The sequence below is a fragment of the Eriocheir sinensis genome, chromosome 43 (genome assembly GCF_024679095.1).
Source record: "Eriocheir sinensis breed Jianghai 21 chromosome 43, ASM2467909v1, whole genome shotgun sequence".
NCBI classification, from domain to species: domain Eukaryota; kingdom Metazoa; phylum Arthropoda; class Malacostraca; order Decapoda; family Varunidae; genus Eriocheir; species Eriocheir sinensis.
In genome coordinates, this window is record NC_066551.1 from 7,948,677 (window position 1) to 7,965,744 (window position 17,068).

Sequence of the window (17,068 nt, forward strand, 5' to 3'; positions counted from 1 at the left end):
TATTCACAGAAAGTCTGGTAAGACTGACAAAAGCTAGAGAATGGGTTATAAAGTGATAGTAGTAACCTGCTGAGGTATTCAGGTCATCTGGAGAGAACAGGAAAGGATGATATGAAAGAAAGGGTGTACAGAAGTGCTGTGGAAGGTGTGTAAGTGAGCCGGTAACTCCCTGTTAAGTAGGACAGATTTTTACAATAATTTGAACATAGTGGAAGAGCCCCACTAATGATGCCAGGAGAAAATCCTTGGAAGTGAGGAATCATTTACTCTACTGTAGTCAACTTCTTGAAAAAAAAGTTCTGGACAACTTCAGGTGTCAATGCTAAAAAGATTGGTTGTATGTGAAATTTTTGTACTTTATGCTTGTACTCTGCAGACAGGAAAAGTACAATCAGTGCAAAGCAGATGTTGCGAGGTGCTGGGGGCGGTATAGCCTAGTACTGCTGCAAGTGTCTTGTGACAGAGCACTGCCAGACGATTCAACCCAGCAGGAATCTGCTGATAGTCAGGAAGCAGAACCTGAATCCTTGGACAAACAGGTAAATCAAGGATGTTCTTTTTGTTCAGACAGATATTAACTTTTCTCTTTTATTTTTTTATTTTTTAGTGATAATTTAATTCATTAACCCCTCTGGGACTGGCAGTGGTGGTAATCTTGGTGCTGCCAGGACTGGCCTTCCAGTGCTAAACACCGAAAATAGCCTGTATTCACACACTTCTTACTCTTAACCTACAAAGGACGAGCAAATGAAACTGACTTTGTACTCACTATTAAGTCTTCCTCTTTCTAACAATGCCATCCAGAAGTCTCTACATGCCGTGGTTTTGGAGAGACAGCAAGTTGAAAAGGAGAGGATTCTGGCGGGAACGGCCCTCCGTCCGTTGTGGCTGATTGGCCATGGCTAGGTTGCAATGAAAACGGGTGCCCTGAGCTCTATTTATGCAGGCTATACTATAATATAAGCTCCCTCCATGCAATAAAGCCCCTATTGTGTGTGGTTAGCAGGCGGGTAATACGCTTGGCGTTCAGGTCCGAGGGTGTGGGCAGGAAATCGGACTCATCAGCATCAGTGTCACTGCTTTCTGCCATGATGAGAGCATAGCAGAAACTGACAAAGTAGCCAAACTAACTCTCGGGCAGAGTTCCCAATGAGTAAATTACAAAAATTAGCAAACTGTAGCTAAATTTGGAGTAAAAACAGCAAGGCTGTTATAACTGCCTCCAGTCCTCGCCCAGTAAAGTGGCTATAGCCGCCTCTGGTCTTTTAAGGGTTAAGGAAGTATGCAAAATGAGTTATATATTGTTATTTTTCATTGTAGATCACATGAGTATAATGGTGCAGCATGTCTTCATTGTGTTCACATTCATTTGCCACCTCACACATTACTCCTCATACTCTCCATCTTCCCCTCTCCCAAATATTTTAGCTTTCTCCTTTTCCCTTTTACTTAGTTTCTCCCTTCGTCTACAGATTCATTATAAGAACATAAGAATGTTGGAGTCTGCAAGAGGCCGGTAGGCCTGTATAAGGCAGCTCCTTTGAACCTAAGCTCCCCTGTATCTAACCCCACCTAATATTGTTGTCCATGAATTTATCTAATCTATTTTTCAATGTGACAATTGTATTGGCACTCACCACGTGACTGCTAAGCCTATTCCACTCATCCACCACCCTGTTAGTAAACCAATTTTTGTCTATGTCCCTGTTGAATCTGAATTTATCCAGTTTAAACCCATTACTTTGTGTCCTACCCGGTTCTCTTACCAACAAAACCTTATGAATATCCCCCTTATTAAAGCCCTTCATCCATTTATAAACCTCTATCATGTCTCCACACACCCTTCGCCTTTCTAGAGGATGCAAGTTTAACTGTTTGAGTCTTTCCTCGTATGGCAAGTTTCTCAACCCCTGAATCATCTTAGTCATCCTCCTCTGCACTGATTCTAACATTTTGATATCCATTCTATAGTAAGGTGACCAGAACTGAATCGCATAGTCAAGATGAGGTCTAACTAATGCTAAATATAGTTTGAGGAAGATTTCGGCGCTTCTGTTGCTTACGCTCCTTGAAATAAATCCCAGTACCCTATTTGCTCGATTTCTAGCTTGAATGCATTGTGCCCTTGGATGGAGATCAGAGTTCACTAAAACCCCTAAATCTCTCTCGCACCCAGACCTGCTTATGAGTGTTATTTAAGCAATAGTTATGAGAGGGGTTGTTCCTACCTACACTCAGAATACTGCACTTCCCTACATTGAACTCCATCTACCATTTATCTGCCCAGTCATACAATCTGTTTAGGTCATCCTGGAGAATACTAGCGTCCTGATCCGACTCAATTACTCTACCAATCTTGGTATCATCTGCAAACTTACTGACGTCACTACTAATTCCTGTATCTAAGTCATTGATATAAATAATAAACAAAAGTGGACCTAATACCAAACCTGTGGGACCCCACTCGTAACACATCCCCAGTCAGATCTTTTGCCATTGATTTGCACTCATTGCTTCCTATTGCTAAGCCACGCCTTGACTATCTGTTGAAGCTCCATCCACTTCATATTTTTTATAAAGATTAGGATGTTTATGACTAAGCACCATCTAGGTACTCAAAGCTACTCTGCCTGTGCTCTTACATTTGCTAAGTATGTATCAATTATTCACTTACCTTTGAATTTCTTTTGAACAGCTTGAGTTCCTTCAGCTTGAAGTCAGCGACCTAGAGTCAGAGGTGGCAGCAATTCCTGTGCAAGACTTTGATGAAGCTCGACAACTCTTCCTGGCGGGTCTGCGGTGGCTCACTGAGGCACGCCAGTACTACACATTAGAGGACCACGCCAGTGATCACGTCAGCATCACTCAGGAGATGAGTCACCTTTACAAGGCTCTTGCCTTCTTTGAACCATCGGAAGAAAGGTAACAACAGAGCTTACAATCATTATATATGGACATATCCTTAGTTATAATTTCCTGCCTTTGCAGAGGAAAAGCAGGAGATAATGAAGTCTTTGTTATATTTATAGTGAAACAAGAGTTTGCAAGTTAGAGGCTCCTAACTTACTGTCAGTGGCCAACTGTCTTGTTATTGGAAATACAAAAATTGTTTTATTTGATAAAATACATGTACTTGTGCTGGAATTTTCCTGTAGTTATTTATTCAAAGCTCTATTTTTATATATTATTAATTCTCCACTTCTTTGTGGTACAGGCGATGCAAAATGCATAAACGCAGGGTGGATTTGCTGACTGTTCTCATCAAAGAACTCAACCCACAGTATTATCTCAATGTGAGTACCTACATTGTTTCTTTAAAGGTGGGGGCTGATCATACAGCAGTGAGATGCTTGGTGATTACCTTCTTGAGCCAATTCATGCTTTTCCTCCTCCTTTTCTTCCTCTCTTAGATGAGATATGGTTAACTTTATATTAGTAGCAGTAGGAAGAGGAGGATTTTACATAGATATTCAGACCACACAAATCCTGTAGTCCAGACTAGGTGGTCTGTCCTAACCCTAAGTGAAATTATATTAAATCAAATGGCACTAAGACTTTACATTTCTACTTAAGTAAATATTAGGTTGAAGGAAGAGTCGGTCGAGCTTGCTTTTATATGAATCAATTATGTTGCACTGGACCACTGCAGGTGGAAGTTTATTCCATTCTTGCATAGACAGAGGACCAGGTGGAGAGATAGAATCAGCGCATGTGCTGGAACTGAATGGAGTAGCACACTTATCATCAGACAGAGGTGGAGAATGTTGGGAAAGGTCATTGCCCTGCAGCGAACTCTGCTGAAAATTGATCTTAAGGCTGTGTACCAGAATTTGGTGCAAATAAAGCTGACATTCATTGGTTTCTTTGGGTTTCTGTTACTGCTCAAGTGCTCATGACATTTAGCATAAATGTTAAATAATTAGCTGTGTTCTATTTGACCATACATGTATTAATAATAATTGAAAACATTGCAGGTATGTCGACAAATCTACTATGAGCTGGCAGAGACATACTCTGCAATGATGGACAATAAGTTGACTCTTTTAGAGGGTGATGGGTCCCGACCCACTTCCCAGCAGACCAAGAAAATTAACACACTGGCAACATCCAGCATACAACATTTTCTTCACTACCTTGACTCTCTTAAGGACAAGACGTAAGTTGAATACAGCAAAGATCTCATCAGTTTCACACAAAAATCAATATTTTTGTAATAATATAGTTTCTTAATTACCAGCCATTAATTTGTCATAGGAAATATTTGCAAGTTCCTTTATTGCACTTTTCTGATGTATACTTACCAAGTCAGTCATGGCTGAGCCATAAATTTCCTGGTAGGTGCAGCACTGTAATTTAGCTGTGATTTGGCCATTGCTTACAAAGGACAGGGGAACAGCCCACATCCTACCCAGAAGAATCCCTGCGCCCGGCTTTGGTGGCGTGGTTCCACTTGGGACGCCTCTGGTCCAAACTTATTACATCTGAACCTACCACCAAGATGCAGAACTTGATACAGTCTCTTCAGAATTACAAGGTAAACACCATATTAATGTTTCAGCTTTCTATCTGAAAGTATTCAGCTCTTAGCCAGATCCCTCAAAATGCCTCTTCAGGTATCCAGTGCTTCTGTAATTGGCTTCATGGAATGGGAAAGGAGTAAATGAGGACAAGTCATCATTATTTTAAAAAGGGAGATTTAGTGCACATACACTATGAAATCAAATTGAGAGACAAGGTGATGAAATTTTGTAAAGGGTAAAGGACTGCCCAAAGGAAGCCTACTCATAGATTACAAATATTCTTGAGGCTGTAAGGCTGTGCAATAACCTGAGAAAGTTCTTAAATTTCTTATCATGAGAATTGTAAGTACTATGGGAATATTTTATTCACACCCTGAAATGGAGAAAGTATTAATGTTAATCATGATGACATTTCATACACCTGAGTATACTTGCCTGGTACCGTATTTGACGGCTTATATGACGCACGGGCTTATAAGACGCACCCCTAAATTTGGGCAGGCATTTGAAAAAAAATATAATAAATGGGTTTAAACTACAAGTGCCGGGTGAAGATTTTTCACCTGACATTCGTAGCCCTCCCCACTATAAGGTAATTTTTTCAAGTTTCTTATGTATTCAGATCCTTATTAAATCCCAATATTTAACATTTAAAACCCTTAATATTTACTGGGACCCACCAGAACTGGTCCTTCTCAGAGACTCTAGAGTACTACTTTAAGACTTAAACAAACATGGTGTAGACAGCGACATTGTCGGAGGGGTAATGGGTATAAAGTTTGTACATGATATTTTTTTTATTACTATTCTACATTGTAATTCTGGCTGTTGTAATATTTTAGTATTATTTTTAAATATAAGGAAGAGTGAAAATAAATTTAATTTGTGTTCTACATCGTATTTTTAGTTGGAATATTTTGTACACTTTTAAAACAAAGGAAAGTGTGTCTTGCGCATGTCATCATGTTTTCTTCCTGGCTGCTGTTATACAGCGTTACTTTAGGTAAGAGTTGCCGTTGCTGGTGTAGGAGCGATCACCACCTTGTTTACGTTTGTGGAGAGGTTTGCGGTTTAATTTAAGTGCCACTGCAGTGCTAAAACTTCACTAGTCAGTAACCCAAAGCTGACCCTTAACCTTATAAGATGCAGGGTGATTTTCTGGGACGTGTTTTTGGAAAAAAAAGTGCATCTTACAAGCCGTTAAATACGGTAGTTGAATATTTCCTAAATGCCAAATATTTTTGTTTCCTTTCCAGAGATTAGTGGAATACTGTGACCGACATCCAGACTCCCAATCAGTGATGGCCCAGGAATTAGCTATATGCCGGGAGATGGTGCAGCTTCTTCCTCTAAAGGTGGAACAATACAGGGCTACGCTCCAGTAGTCTTTGGTGAGTAGAAGACACCAGGGATGGAGTATTCATATTCAAATACATTCGGATACTATATTTGGGTGTATTCGTATTCAATTAAGTATTGATAGAAATCAAAATATTCCCATTCGTATTCGAATACAAGAGGAAAGTATTCGTATTCTACAAATAATCTGACGAATACTGCAAAATTTATTATCAGAAATAACAGCCGTTGTTCCTTACAACTCCAGCCTCCTGCTGGGCAAACATGTAATTGTCGTGTATGGTACAGGGTTCGCAGACTGTGACAGCGCGGGTGGAGTCTGACTCAGTTGCCACTCGCAGTTTTGTGGACACTGGATGTGTGTTCATGAGCTAATTTTATTGTTGCATAACTTCAGAACAGTTCTTCACCGATTTACATTCAGAACGTATTTTTCAATGAAAGTATTCATGAATGTATTCATGAATACTTTCAAGAAGTATTTGTATTTGTATTCAAATTAAGACCATTTCAGTGTATTCGAATTCGTATTCGTTGGAATTTGAAGTGTTCGTATTAGAATACACAATTCTTTTATTCACTCCATCCCTGGAAGACACAGCACAACACAAGGCCAGATGCCTCATGGGCTCTATGAGTGAGCAGACAACCTTTTTATGATTATAAGTTCTTATTTACTGTACATAAATAATTCACTGGTTTATGTTGCAGTATCAAATGAAAAGATTAAGATATACATATTTGTGCATATTTTATTTAAGGCTTTGTGATGTCCATGAGAACTAGTATAATGGGTAAGTAATTAATGTATTTGCAAAATGATCAGAAGTCCTTGATAATTTATTTTCACTGATCTTATAAATTAATCAGTATATTAAACATAAATTGGTTATAGAGTGCAAAATTAAGTTGTATCTAATGTTCAGTGGTAGATTTGTTATATCTCCCCATTGTCTAGCATTGATTTGTAATAGATATTAGTTTACCAATTTGAACATGCTGCAAATAATCAAATTACTTAACAGCATGCACAGTGGATACAGAAGGGTTTAAATCAAGTTCCCTGTGTGGTGTTTCATGACTGATGAGGACAAGGCGGTGTTATTAAAAAATGCAAATACATTTTACTATTGTTTCTTCTGTGATAATGAAAATATTTATTTGATCTCGGTTGCATATTGTACAAACTTAGGGCTAGTGGTGTTATTAGTCACTGGAAATTTTTCAACATTAGTGCTAATGGAGTGTTGCTATTACATGTCTCGGGAATTTTTTTTTAAATTTTCGGCTAACAGTTGTGCTGCTTAATGTTAAAGGATACACTGTAGGGTTCATTCATAACTTACGAATGACCGTATTGAGCAATGCACTGTCATTTTGCACTAGAAGCTCATCTTTGTATTAATCTGTTAGGCATCAACCAAAAACTGCCACTAACCTTTCTGGAGGTAAAGTATGCTGTGTTAATTGTAGGGTGAATGATAGTATTTATTGGTATCATTTGCAAGGCTGCCTTGCTCATGCTTCTCATGCATAGTGAAGTTCAAAGGTAAAAATATAATTACCATTCTTGTGTTAGGATCAAAGGTCCTTTCCTTACATGTGACCCAATTTTGTTGATGTGGCAGAACGACCGGGTAGTTCTTGACCAGTCATCCCGAAGGTGGTGTTCCTGGCATGAATAGGATTGACACGGTAAAGAACGACTCAAGTCATTCCTCCACATCACTGGTGTTTGGGCAACATGCAAGTAAGGAACTTATCAGTGTTGTAGCCAAGACCAAGACCAAACCCTCCGAGACCAAAACCTTTTGAGACCAAGGATATAAAATATTTTTGCTAATCTATCTGAATGCTTTTAGCATGTACTGCATAAATTGAAACAAAGCAGCAGTAAGCATAGACTATTTAATAGAAACTACACCAGCACAGCTCACTGTCTGATGTCAAATGTGTAACTGAAGCCGTTTTCCAAGCGAGCAGGGTTGCCAGGCCCAGGGATAATACACTGCCAATAGCAGCCCCCCCACCAAGCCAAATTCTGCCAATGCCATCTATGAAAGTATCCTCAAAATTACATAGTAAATTTCCCTTGCTAAACTAGGAATGAAATGAAATTTCATTGCCATAAAGTTTTGATTTCATGGCAATTGTTACCATAGCATTGGCAACCCTTTGAGCAAGCTATCTAAACCTGTGATGTACATGCATGAAGTGTGCAGGCCAGCACCCTTCATGCATGTACACCACAGGTTTAGACAGCTACATGTATGCCATAACCGCACCACGTATATGAAGTACACAGAGGTGAACAGGGCTGCAAACATGCAAATGGAGGTTACCACTACAAGAATTTGTAGACTACAATGCTGTATGGTGCACCATGAATGAAATCAACCATGATTTATTTCCATGTATTATCATAAATTCCAATCTACCCATGCTGAAATGCACTTTATGATGCTGGTCTCAACCTGGTCTCAAGCCAAAACAGAGACCTGAAGCTGGGAGACTAAGATCAAGACCACATCAAACTGGTCTCAAGACTTACAACACTGGTACTTATGAAGAAATCCTCCTTCACTACCAGCAAATTTCTGTCACTGAAACTTGGGGCACAAGCTGAACACTCATCTGAGAACCATCTAGCTTATTAGGTTAGTGATACAGAATTAAAATGTATACTTTTTATTGTAAAATGACTTACCTAGCTTGGTTCCTATTCATGCTAAAATGTAAAATCTGATTAAGAAGTCAATCAAACCTAACCAAAGTGAGCTATTGTTTGTTCCACAATTGACCTAGAGTGCTCGTCTGGCACTGGGATACATGGCCTGAGTGTCGCCACCATTGCAACCTGGTGGCCATCTTCCTGGGCCAAACAATTGAAAAGCAACAATTTCACACCCTTCAGTCTTGCCAGAGTTTGTGACATTACTATTTACTATTCAGAAAAACTAAGGCCACCATTGTCTTCCTAAGGAAATTCTGCATTATTATATTATTAGCAGTATAAATTTGTGACTGTAATGAAAGCACAAATGTACCAAAATGAGGGTTAAGGATATTAGTGCATGAGAAGTTTCTCCCACTTACTTGACTTAGTGCTTCATTGCTTGGCTAATTTTGACTGCATTAGATTTTTAAGCTTGGCTCTTGAAGCTGCACACTTTTTGGATTATCATGGTATAAAATACATCCTAGTGTAATATCTGGATGGTTAAAATTGCCTAAGAGCATGAATGTGGGTGGAGGTGGAGTGTCAATCCATGGTAGGCTATCATCATCAGTACATACCTTCACTTCCATCCAGAGGGTGACCATGCTCGGTTTGAACCTAGGTATGATGTCTTATTTGTCAACCTTTGTACATATGTGTAATGACAAGTTCAAAGCACAGTTTTATAATGTATCTACGAGGCAGGAACACTCCCTGCTCACTTGTCACCAGCGGGAGTGGTGGGTATTTGGATAAACAAATTAACTGCAGCGCCCTCTGAGCCACACTCCACCATCACAGTGCAATTATGCTCCTGGGTGATTTTGGCCCTCTAGATATTTTCACACTGGGACATATCCTAGACCTAAGCCAACCTAAACAGAAAAGTGTGCAGATTCAGAAACCATGCTTGAAAATTTAATGCAATCAAAAGTAGCTGAGCAATGAGGAGTTAAGTAAGTTGGAGAAAATGTTTATGCACTGTTAAACTTAACCCTCATTTATGAATATTCGTGCTTAAATTACAGTAACATTTATATTAATGTAATGCAGAATGTCCTCAGAGAGACTGTGGTGGCATCAGTTTTCCTTAATATTAAATAGTAGTAAGGAAATCTGGTAAGGGCGAAGTGTGTGAAATCGTCACTTTTGGATGTATTGACCCTGGAAGATGGCTGACAGCTTGGAGTGGTGGTGACACCCAGACCATTAAAGATGAGCAGTTTGGGTCTTTAACTCTGTGGTTTGTTCATTTGTACTTTGGCACTGGAGCCAAGGCTGCTATGACAAACTCATTGCTGATTGGACAGCATCGCTCATCTTCACACTACAAGGTTTTCTTTTATGTAAAGTAATACTTATTTGGTTTCTTCATAAGTGGATATTAGAGTAATAGTGGATTTTTAATTAGTTGAAAACTTAAATTAACCATAAGTTCATGCAAGTTTGTCATTATCTAAATGTTTACACTGCTTTTAACCCCTTCATTACAGCTGGCCCAAAACAGCGCCCTGCGCTCTAAATTTCAAATGTTGCTATTGAATATAACAAGTTTTCAGCCATAAACTCAACATAATCATCATGTATTGTTTATAAAAACATGCAGAATTATATATATATATATATATATATATATATATATATATATATATATATATATATATATATATATATATATATATATATATATATATATATATATATATAAAAATGGTGCACAAAAAGAAACTTAAATTTATCGATAATTTTGAGATGTAAGCATAAATATAGAGATAAAATAACTCGTATAATGGCTAAAGCGAGCCAGGACGCAGTATGCGCGTCCTTGTGTTGAAGGGGTTAATTCCATGTTGATTTTTCATTAAATAATCACAATACTGTGGAAAAAAATTGACATGTTAAGACATGTCCTTCTAAACACAACTGTAACACAAGGTAGGTACATGCCTCCCTTCATTTCTGGCAAATCAATAATCTGATGATACAATTGTGTTTAGAAAACATTGTGTTTTCCCACAGTACCATGATAATTTGATATCAGCACGGAATAAACATTTATATTGACAGCTATGATTTAAAGTTTCATGATCTTGTTTATTTTATGATCCATTGATCAGGAACCAAGTATTACCCTACATAAGTGTGTTACAGAGAATATAAGTAAATCTTGAAGTGTGAAAAAGTCTTTTTCTTAAGATGAGTTACAGTTACAGATAATTCTCTGCCCCAGAATCTGTGCACTGAGATTTACCATGCAACTTTTTATATTTAACTCCCATATCATCATCAAAATGTAAGAGACATTAATTGTGTGTCTGGCAGTGACCCACATTACCCTTGCTCCCTGATGTGAGGGAAATGAGCATAACAAGGATCTTCTTCTTTTCACTTAATGTCCTTATTTTCCCTTATGGAAATATAAGGACGTTAAACGAAATGAAGAAGGGAAGATTTGTGTTTATGCCCACTTTTATCACACCATGGAGAGAGTAAGAGAACATAGGTTGCTGCCAGACACATAGTTAACTCCTCTTGCATTTTTATGATGATACGGGAGGCAAATATAAAGTTGTGAATTAATTCACAGATTTTGGCAGTGTGTGTGTGAAGGCTGTAGAGACAAGATAAGTCAAGACACTATCCATTTAGCAATGAGCTTACCAAAGCAACCTAAGGTCCAACTTCATGATATAAAAAAAATATAGTAGTGTTAAAATCTAATACTGGTATAGTAGGCTTTTTACTTTTTTTGTATCTTGGTACATGTGACATTCTATATTTCTTACTCAACCCAAAACAACCTTCCCTTTTGAACAAGATGGGTTTTTGGAAGGAATAAGATAATTTTAAGTAATATAGATTAAATGTCACTGAATATTATTTATCTAAAGTCACTTTTACTCCATTACTGCAATGAACATAACACATGAAATATGATTGATTTTGATGTTAATTGCAATATAACTGCTCCAGTTGTAAAAAAGAAAAAAAAATTAAAGCACTTCTAAAATTTAACAGAAAGCAACTTTTCCTTCAGACAAGATGGGTTCTGGAAATGTTAAAATAATTTTCTCCTGAATATTATTGATCTATAATTCACTCTTACTGTTATGGCAATCAACAAAACACATATGATAAGTGATTCTGATATTATTAGTCATATAACTGCTCAAGTTGCTTCCTCAAACTTTTCTTGAGTTGTGACACTTGGAGGCGTGAATGTGGCGTCATGGGGGCAAGAGATGGCCGCTCACAGTCACCCACTAGAGTTGTGAAGGGGGAACTGCTTCCTTGGCAAGGGTCTAAGAACTCTTCATTATCTGGTGTGGACTCCTCTAAAGCCCTGACTAACCTGCAGGAGAAGCAGACAAGGCTTTTTTTAACTCTTCTGTCCAGCGACTTTACAAGATCCCTCAATCAATAGGGACATGCGCCAAAGGGCTGCGTTGCCTCGCCCACCCTATGATGCTATCTCTGGGGGTCCTCCCTATAGTCTATTCTCTGAGTATTCAGGAGGAGAACTGTTGATGTTCCTCGTACCAGAACCAATAATATAACCATGGTGACCACCACAGCTCGTAGTCAACCCTGTCAGTGCCATTAGAAGCATTGGAGTTGCCCAAAACAATGAGTGTGTCCCAAGGGAGGCACTGGCCTAATATGGAGTAGAGTTTGGCATAAAACACCTCCTTGACTCAGGGGTCTCCTTTTTATTTTGTTATTGGGGAGGGGATCATTTTACAGGCAAGGGATGCAGGCCTCACCCCAACCAATCCAGATCAGGGACTGGGCTGACTGCTAGCCGTGAAGAGGGGCACAGAACCCCCGAGAAGATAAAATAGATGACACTTTGGATTCATGCAGCCTTGTGAATGGTTATTAATGTGGATGTCACTCTTCTATAGTAATAAAATGTCCACCAAATTACAAAAGCTTACTGCTTGTGTAGGGTTAATTATGGTTATCAAGAACAAGAATCCTGATCATTTAAAAACATTTATGGAGCCTGAACTATGAATTTGCACTGGTTTGTTTTAAACAAGTTAACACCAAACACTTACTGTATTAATATTTTGGTTTTGCACTTAGTATTTGCAAAGATATTTCTTTTGATGTGCCAGAAACATGGTGGATATTACATACTTAATACTTTAAGTCCATGCATTAAGGATGACATCTGTTAACACCACTTGATTCCAAGCATACCACCCTCTAACTCAGGTTTCTGGGTTAAGCTACTATACATACTCGTATTTGTCTAAAATTTGACATAATGACATGAAAAATTATTCACTCTGTGGGACAAACCTCTTATTCTGCTGCCTCCTCCAATGTGTGTGATTGTAAGTGATGGCAGGAACTACTTTCGGACTCTTCCAGTCCACCTCACTCTGGTCAATAGCATGTGGTCCCTGTGCATCACCCTCACCTTCAGTCTTGCATGGCTGAGGGTTCTATAGAAGGCATTATGAATAAGTGTACAAACTGATGAGTTGAAGCTGTTGTAATAAATTAATTAATATATAAAATTTATTAAGTAAAACTGGCATTTCACTACCACTTTTAAGCAACCTACAAACTACTGTATATTATCTACTCTGATATCTGTTCCTAGTCCATTTTACATAAGTAGCCGCTCAAGATTTGGAGTATGCTGAACCATTCTACTAAAGGGGAGACTCCAAATAAAAAAAGGTAATGAAATTAGCTGAAAATAATGTAAGAGTTACTAAGAAATGGTCTGTTATGCACCTAACACAAACAGCAAGTCTCAATGGTAATGAAGCAAATGTATACCTCGTATCTGTCCACACTGGAAACTTGACGACAGTGTGGTCATCAGAAGGTAACATTTCTCTCTGGACGTCTTGTGACAGTTATGGTAGACTTTGACCACACCTGCGTATCATTGTGTCCAGGAATATGCAGGCAAACAACAAATATCAAGGCATTCTCTTGAAATTAAACTAGGAGACATCAACAAAATAGTGTGTGAAGTCAACCTTATAGTATTTAGTTCCAGCAATCCTTGATCAGGATCTTAACACTTTCATCAGAACATAATGACACCAACCTGCAATCCACTTCCATCATCCACAATAGTTTTTGAAATCACTGCTCTTAGTCTCTTCAGTGGAGATACTGAAGTCATGAAGCTTTCCATCTGCAAATAATTTCTTAATTCAATCAACTAAGCTTTGTATTTATGAAGGATAAGAAATCTCAGGTTGGGGTGAAGATGATTTAAGAAATGCATGAATCAAAATTGCATGCTTTTTAATTTGTTTCTTATCTCAATGTGACTTAAAAAAAGTCTGGAATGGCAATGAGTGATTGATGTGTGACTGGAAGGCAATTCTATAATAAATTATGGATCTACATTCCTCAAGACTGCCGAGTTTGAAAATTGGGTGATTCAGATTTGCAATAGTGTTTTTTGCCATGCTGAGAAGCAGCAGTTTGAGGGTTTTAATAAGAAAAACAGTAATGGGAAGGTTAAAAAAAGGAAAAGGAAAAATTGGTACTAGAACTGAGAAGGCAGAATCATCAAACAGACTATACAAGATAATATTTTGTTACATTTTCAAAGAAATCAAATCAACTTTAGTAAATGTTTGAAATTTCAGGCGGATCATACTAGAAAGGTGTGGTTACAATAGTGAGCATTTGTTATTTTATAGTTATCAGAGAAATTATGGGTCAGTGAGTATGGTTAGTTGGTGGGTATGGAAAGTGCCTTATTGCACAATTTTTTTGTTTGAAAGGGTGTTTTGTAACCTAATACCACAAAGTGATAATAGAGGTAAAATAGAAAATAAAAAGACAGGAATAGAACCAAGAATGCAAGGAAGTCATTTGGAATCTTATCAACAATTTTAATACATACCACTTTCTTTTCTTTCATATCAAGACGTCTTGCTTCAATTTTCTTCTGTAACAAGCTTGCTTTGATATTTATTTCTTCTTGTTCTTTTAGGAGATTTTCAATGTCATTTAATATACTCATATCCTCATGCTTGCCATTGACAAAGTTAAATGATGTGTTTGTAGATACATCAGCTTTCAGTGACACATCCTTTGGTACATTCTTTTGAGATAAATTATCTTCCTCTTGACCCTCACTATCTGGCAACACTATATCACTTATCTGAGGGTGTAAAGATGAATTACTGGTTGAAGCTAAACTTTTATTTAGTTCAGCACAATTTTTTGATTCCTTAGGTTCTGGTATTTTCGATGAAATGGTAGAACCTTTCAACTTGGATGTGCTTTTCACTTTAAAGTTGGTAGACTTCCTCCTCAATGGTGTTCGCAGACCTAGGACGGCAACACTCCTCCGCCTTGGTATCTTGGTAGATTCTGGATGTTGTGGGAACTTTGACTTCCTCACAGAATTTGTGGTTGTGCAAACATCTGGGTTGCTTTCCTTCACTGCCCTGCATAATTTACTAGCTGTGTCCCCAGGAGCATGATTTTGGTCTTTTCTTCTTGGTTCTTTTTTACATCCAACCAAAGGTTCATCTAATGAATTTTCACATTTGTTGCCAGACCCTGAAATATTTTGTTTCTTATTCTGATGTGACTCCCCTGAAGTATTATCTGGATGGGGGTGGAGGCGGCTACTCCATCTCCTCTTAAATCTTGAAGTCTTCATAGTGTGATCTAAAAGACTCTTCTTAATCATAGGCTCACAAACTTCCTTTACCTGATTTTGACCAACAGGATTTTGTAGGACTGATGCTCTTGACTGGAAAAATATAAGATATGAGTTACATTAACACTTCAAATTTAACATGACTTTTTAATTAAAATAACAAATAAAAATTATCTCCAATCAGCTTTATAAACAGTAGTGAGCTATCCTAGTTACTTTCAAATGAACATCATCAGCTACCCATGGGCTCAAATGCTTGTGACTACATCATGATAGCCTGCAAACACAACTGTACTTTACAGAACAAATAATTGTTACCAATGCCACCTATCTATAGTTCTAACACCCTGTTGCTCCCCTTGAGGGGATGGGTTTAACAAAAAGTCTCCATCCAATTCTCCCTGTTAATACATTCCCTTAGACTCTTGTTTAGAGGTCACATGTTTAATGCACTGAAGTGAAGTACAGTAAAACCTTTATAGCTCAGCATTCTATAACTTGGACTTAGATGTAACTCAGCAAGGCAAAGAAATATTCATTGAAAAAATCAATTTTGAATTCCAACTTTTTTTTTTTTTTTTTTTTTTTTTTTTAATGATGCATCTTGCCATCCTGCCTAGTTGTAACCACATATAGTGGTCTTTACTTTGTTTCAACATGTTCTATTTACATGCCTGAGGCATGTGACCCAACTCGCTATCCTGTGTTCTCTGCTTCATCTCAGCATGCTGCCGAGTTGTAGCCACTCCAGGGTTCAGTAGACGACTAAAACAAACTACATGCATTCCAAAGTCTGGAACAATGGCATTGTATGGCTATCAGCCTCAGAAGTGGTGCATGGCTTATGTTGCAAGTTAATAAAGAATGAAGATGACTGATAAGGACCTTCTATTAATGTTGGAAGTGTGATCTGTACTTAAGAGACCAGGTATGATGTACACCTTCACCAACAGTTATGCTGTAAGTAGTATTGTCTTTGTAGAATAAATAACTCCAGTAGTTTGTATCCATGCCTGGGTCACTTGACCTGACTTGCTCTCCCACACTCTCTGATGCATCTCAACACTGCTGAGTTGTAGCCACATCTCATGGTTTACACTCAACATGGTGTGCCTGCCTTTATTTGAACACATACCTGCCCCACACTCCCTCGCTCTTTCCCTTCCCACTCCTCAGTCTCACTCATGTAGAGACTACTTATACAATCAGAGTACAGTCAAATCTCGGTTTACAAGTGTTTTGATTTACGAGCAAAAAAATCCCGCAAAAAATGCCTTGGTTTACGAGCAGTGACAGTATACGAGCATCCTGTTTGTTCCCCCCTTTTTTTTTATGTCATCACCCGCCGGGTACGGACACAGGCTAATTGGAGACTGTCAGGGTCAAGCTCGTACGTCCCTTCAAGTAGGGACCACAAATCTCTGCCGGGTGACGGCTCATGAAGGGTATGGGAGGATGCTGATAGACCGACTCTTATCGGTTTACATCAGCCTAGCCGAACAACTCTGTCTTTCGACAAGGACTGGCGTGTCTCTTTGTACAAGTTGAAGAAGTGAGCATGGGTTCCCTTTGTTTGTTGCAAGACGAAGGTGCTCAAAGCAGAAAAGAATGGGAATGGAGTCTCAGTTAGGGCTGCCACCTTGCTCTAAAAAAATGAGGAACACAACATCCCATTCTCCAATACAGAACGAATCCATATTCTAAGGAATGGATGGCAACCCTAAAATTTCTCTGGCCTGCCATGACTGACAGCTGCTGCCCACTGCTGGTGAAGGTAAAAGGAAGAAGGGAGAGACGTTATGACGCATATTTTAC

General features: G+C 38.4%; 2 protein-coding genes and 1 non-coding gene across 15 annotated transcripts in view; 1 reads left to right on the top strand and 2 right to left on the bottom strand.

The window, feature by feature from the left end:
* Window positions 1-11,775, top strand: part of LOC127010424 (KIF-binding protein-like) — a 25,541-nt gene extending 13,766 nt beyond the window's left edge. For 9 of the 12 annotated variants that reach the window (XM_050884509.1, XM_050884506.1, XM_050884500.1 and 6 more), the window contains 6 exons: window positions 377-539; window positions 2,696-2,922; window positions 3,215-3,293; window positions 3,975-4,156; window positions 4,384-4,534; window positions 5,777-11,775. In XM_050884509.1, coding sequence (XP_050740466.1) covers window positions 377-539; window positions 2,696-2,922; window positions 3,215-3,293; window positions 3,975-4,156; window positions 4,384-4,534; window positions 5,777-5,905 — 931 coding nt within the window. In that variant the 3' untranslated portion in view covers window positions 5,906-11,775. Of the gene's footprint in view, window positions 1-376; window positions 540-2,695; window positions 2,923-3,214; window positions 3,294-3,974; window positions 4,157-4,338; window positions 4,535-5,776 lie in introns of those variants that run through there. The other 3 variants (XM_050884505.1, XM_050884510.1, XM_050884511.1) reach the window with 3 other exon arrangements.
* The window catches only part of LOC127010423 (uncharacterized), a 23,584-nt gene continuing 17,117 nt past the window's right edge, over window positions 10,602-17,068 (bottom strand). For both annotated transcript variants that reach the window (XM_050884498.1, XM_050884497.1), the window contains exons 10-13: window positions 14,486-15,346; window positions 13,673-13,762; window positions 12,907-13,052; window positions 10,602-11,950 (exon numbers count right to left, since the gene is read on the bottom strand). In XM_050884498.1, the coding sequence (XP_050740455.1) occupies window positions 11,752-11,950; window positions 12,907-13,052; window positions 13,673-13,762; window positions 14,486-15,346 (1,296 nt within the window). In that variant the 3' untranslated portion in view covers window positions 10,602-11,751. The remainder of the gene's footprint in view (window positions 11,951-12,906; window positions 13,053-13,672; window positions 13,763-14,485; window positions 15,347-17,068) is intronic.
* Window positions 13,386-13,517, bottom strand: LOC126980223 (small Cajal body-specific RNA 8). Its single transcript, XR_007732979.1, has one exon. It is a non-coding gene; the product is annotated as a small Cajal body-specific RNA 8 (non-coding RNA).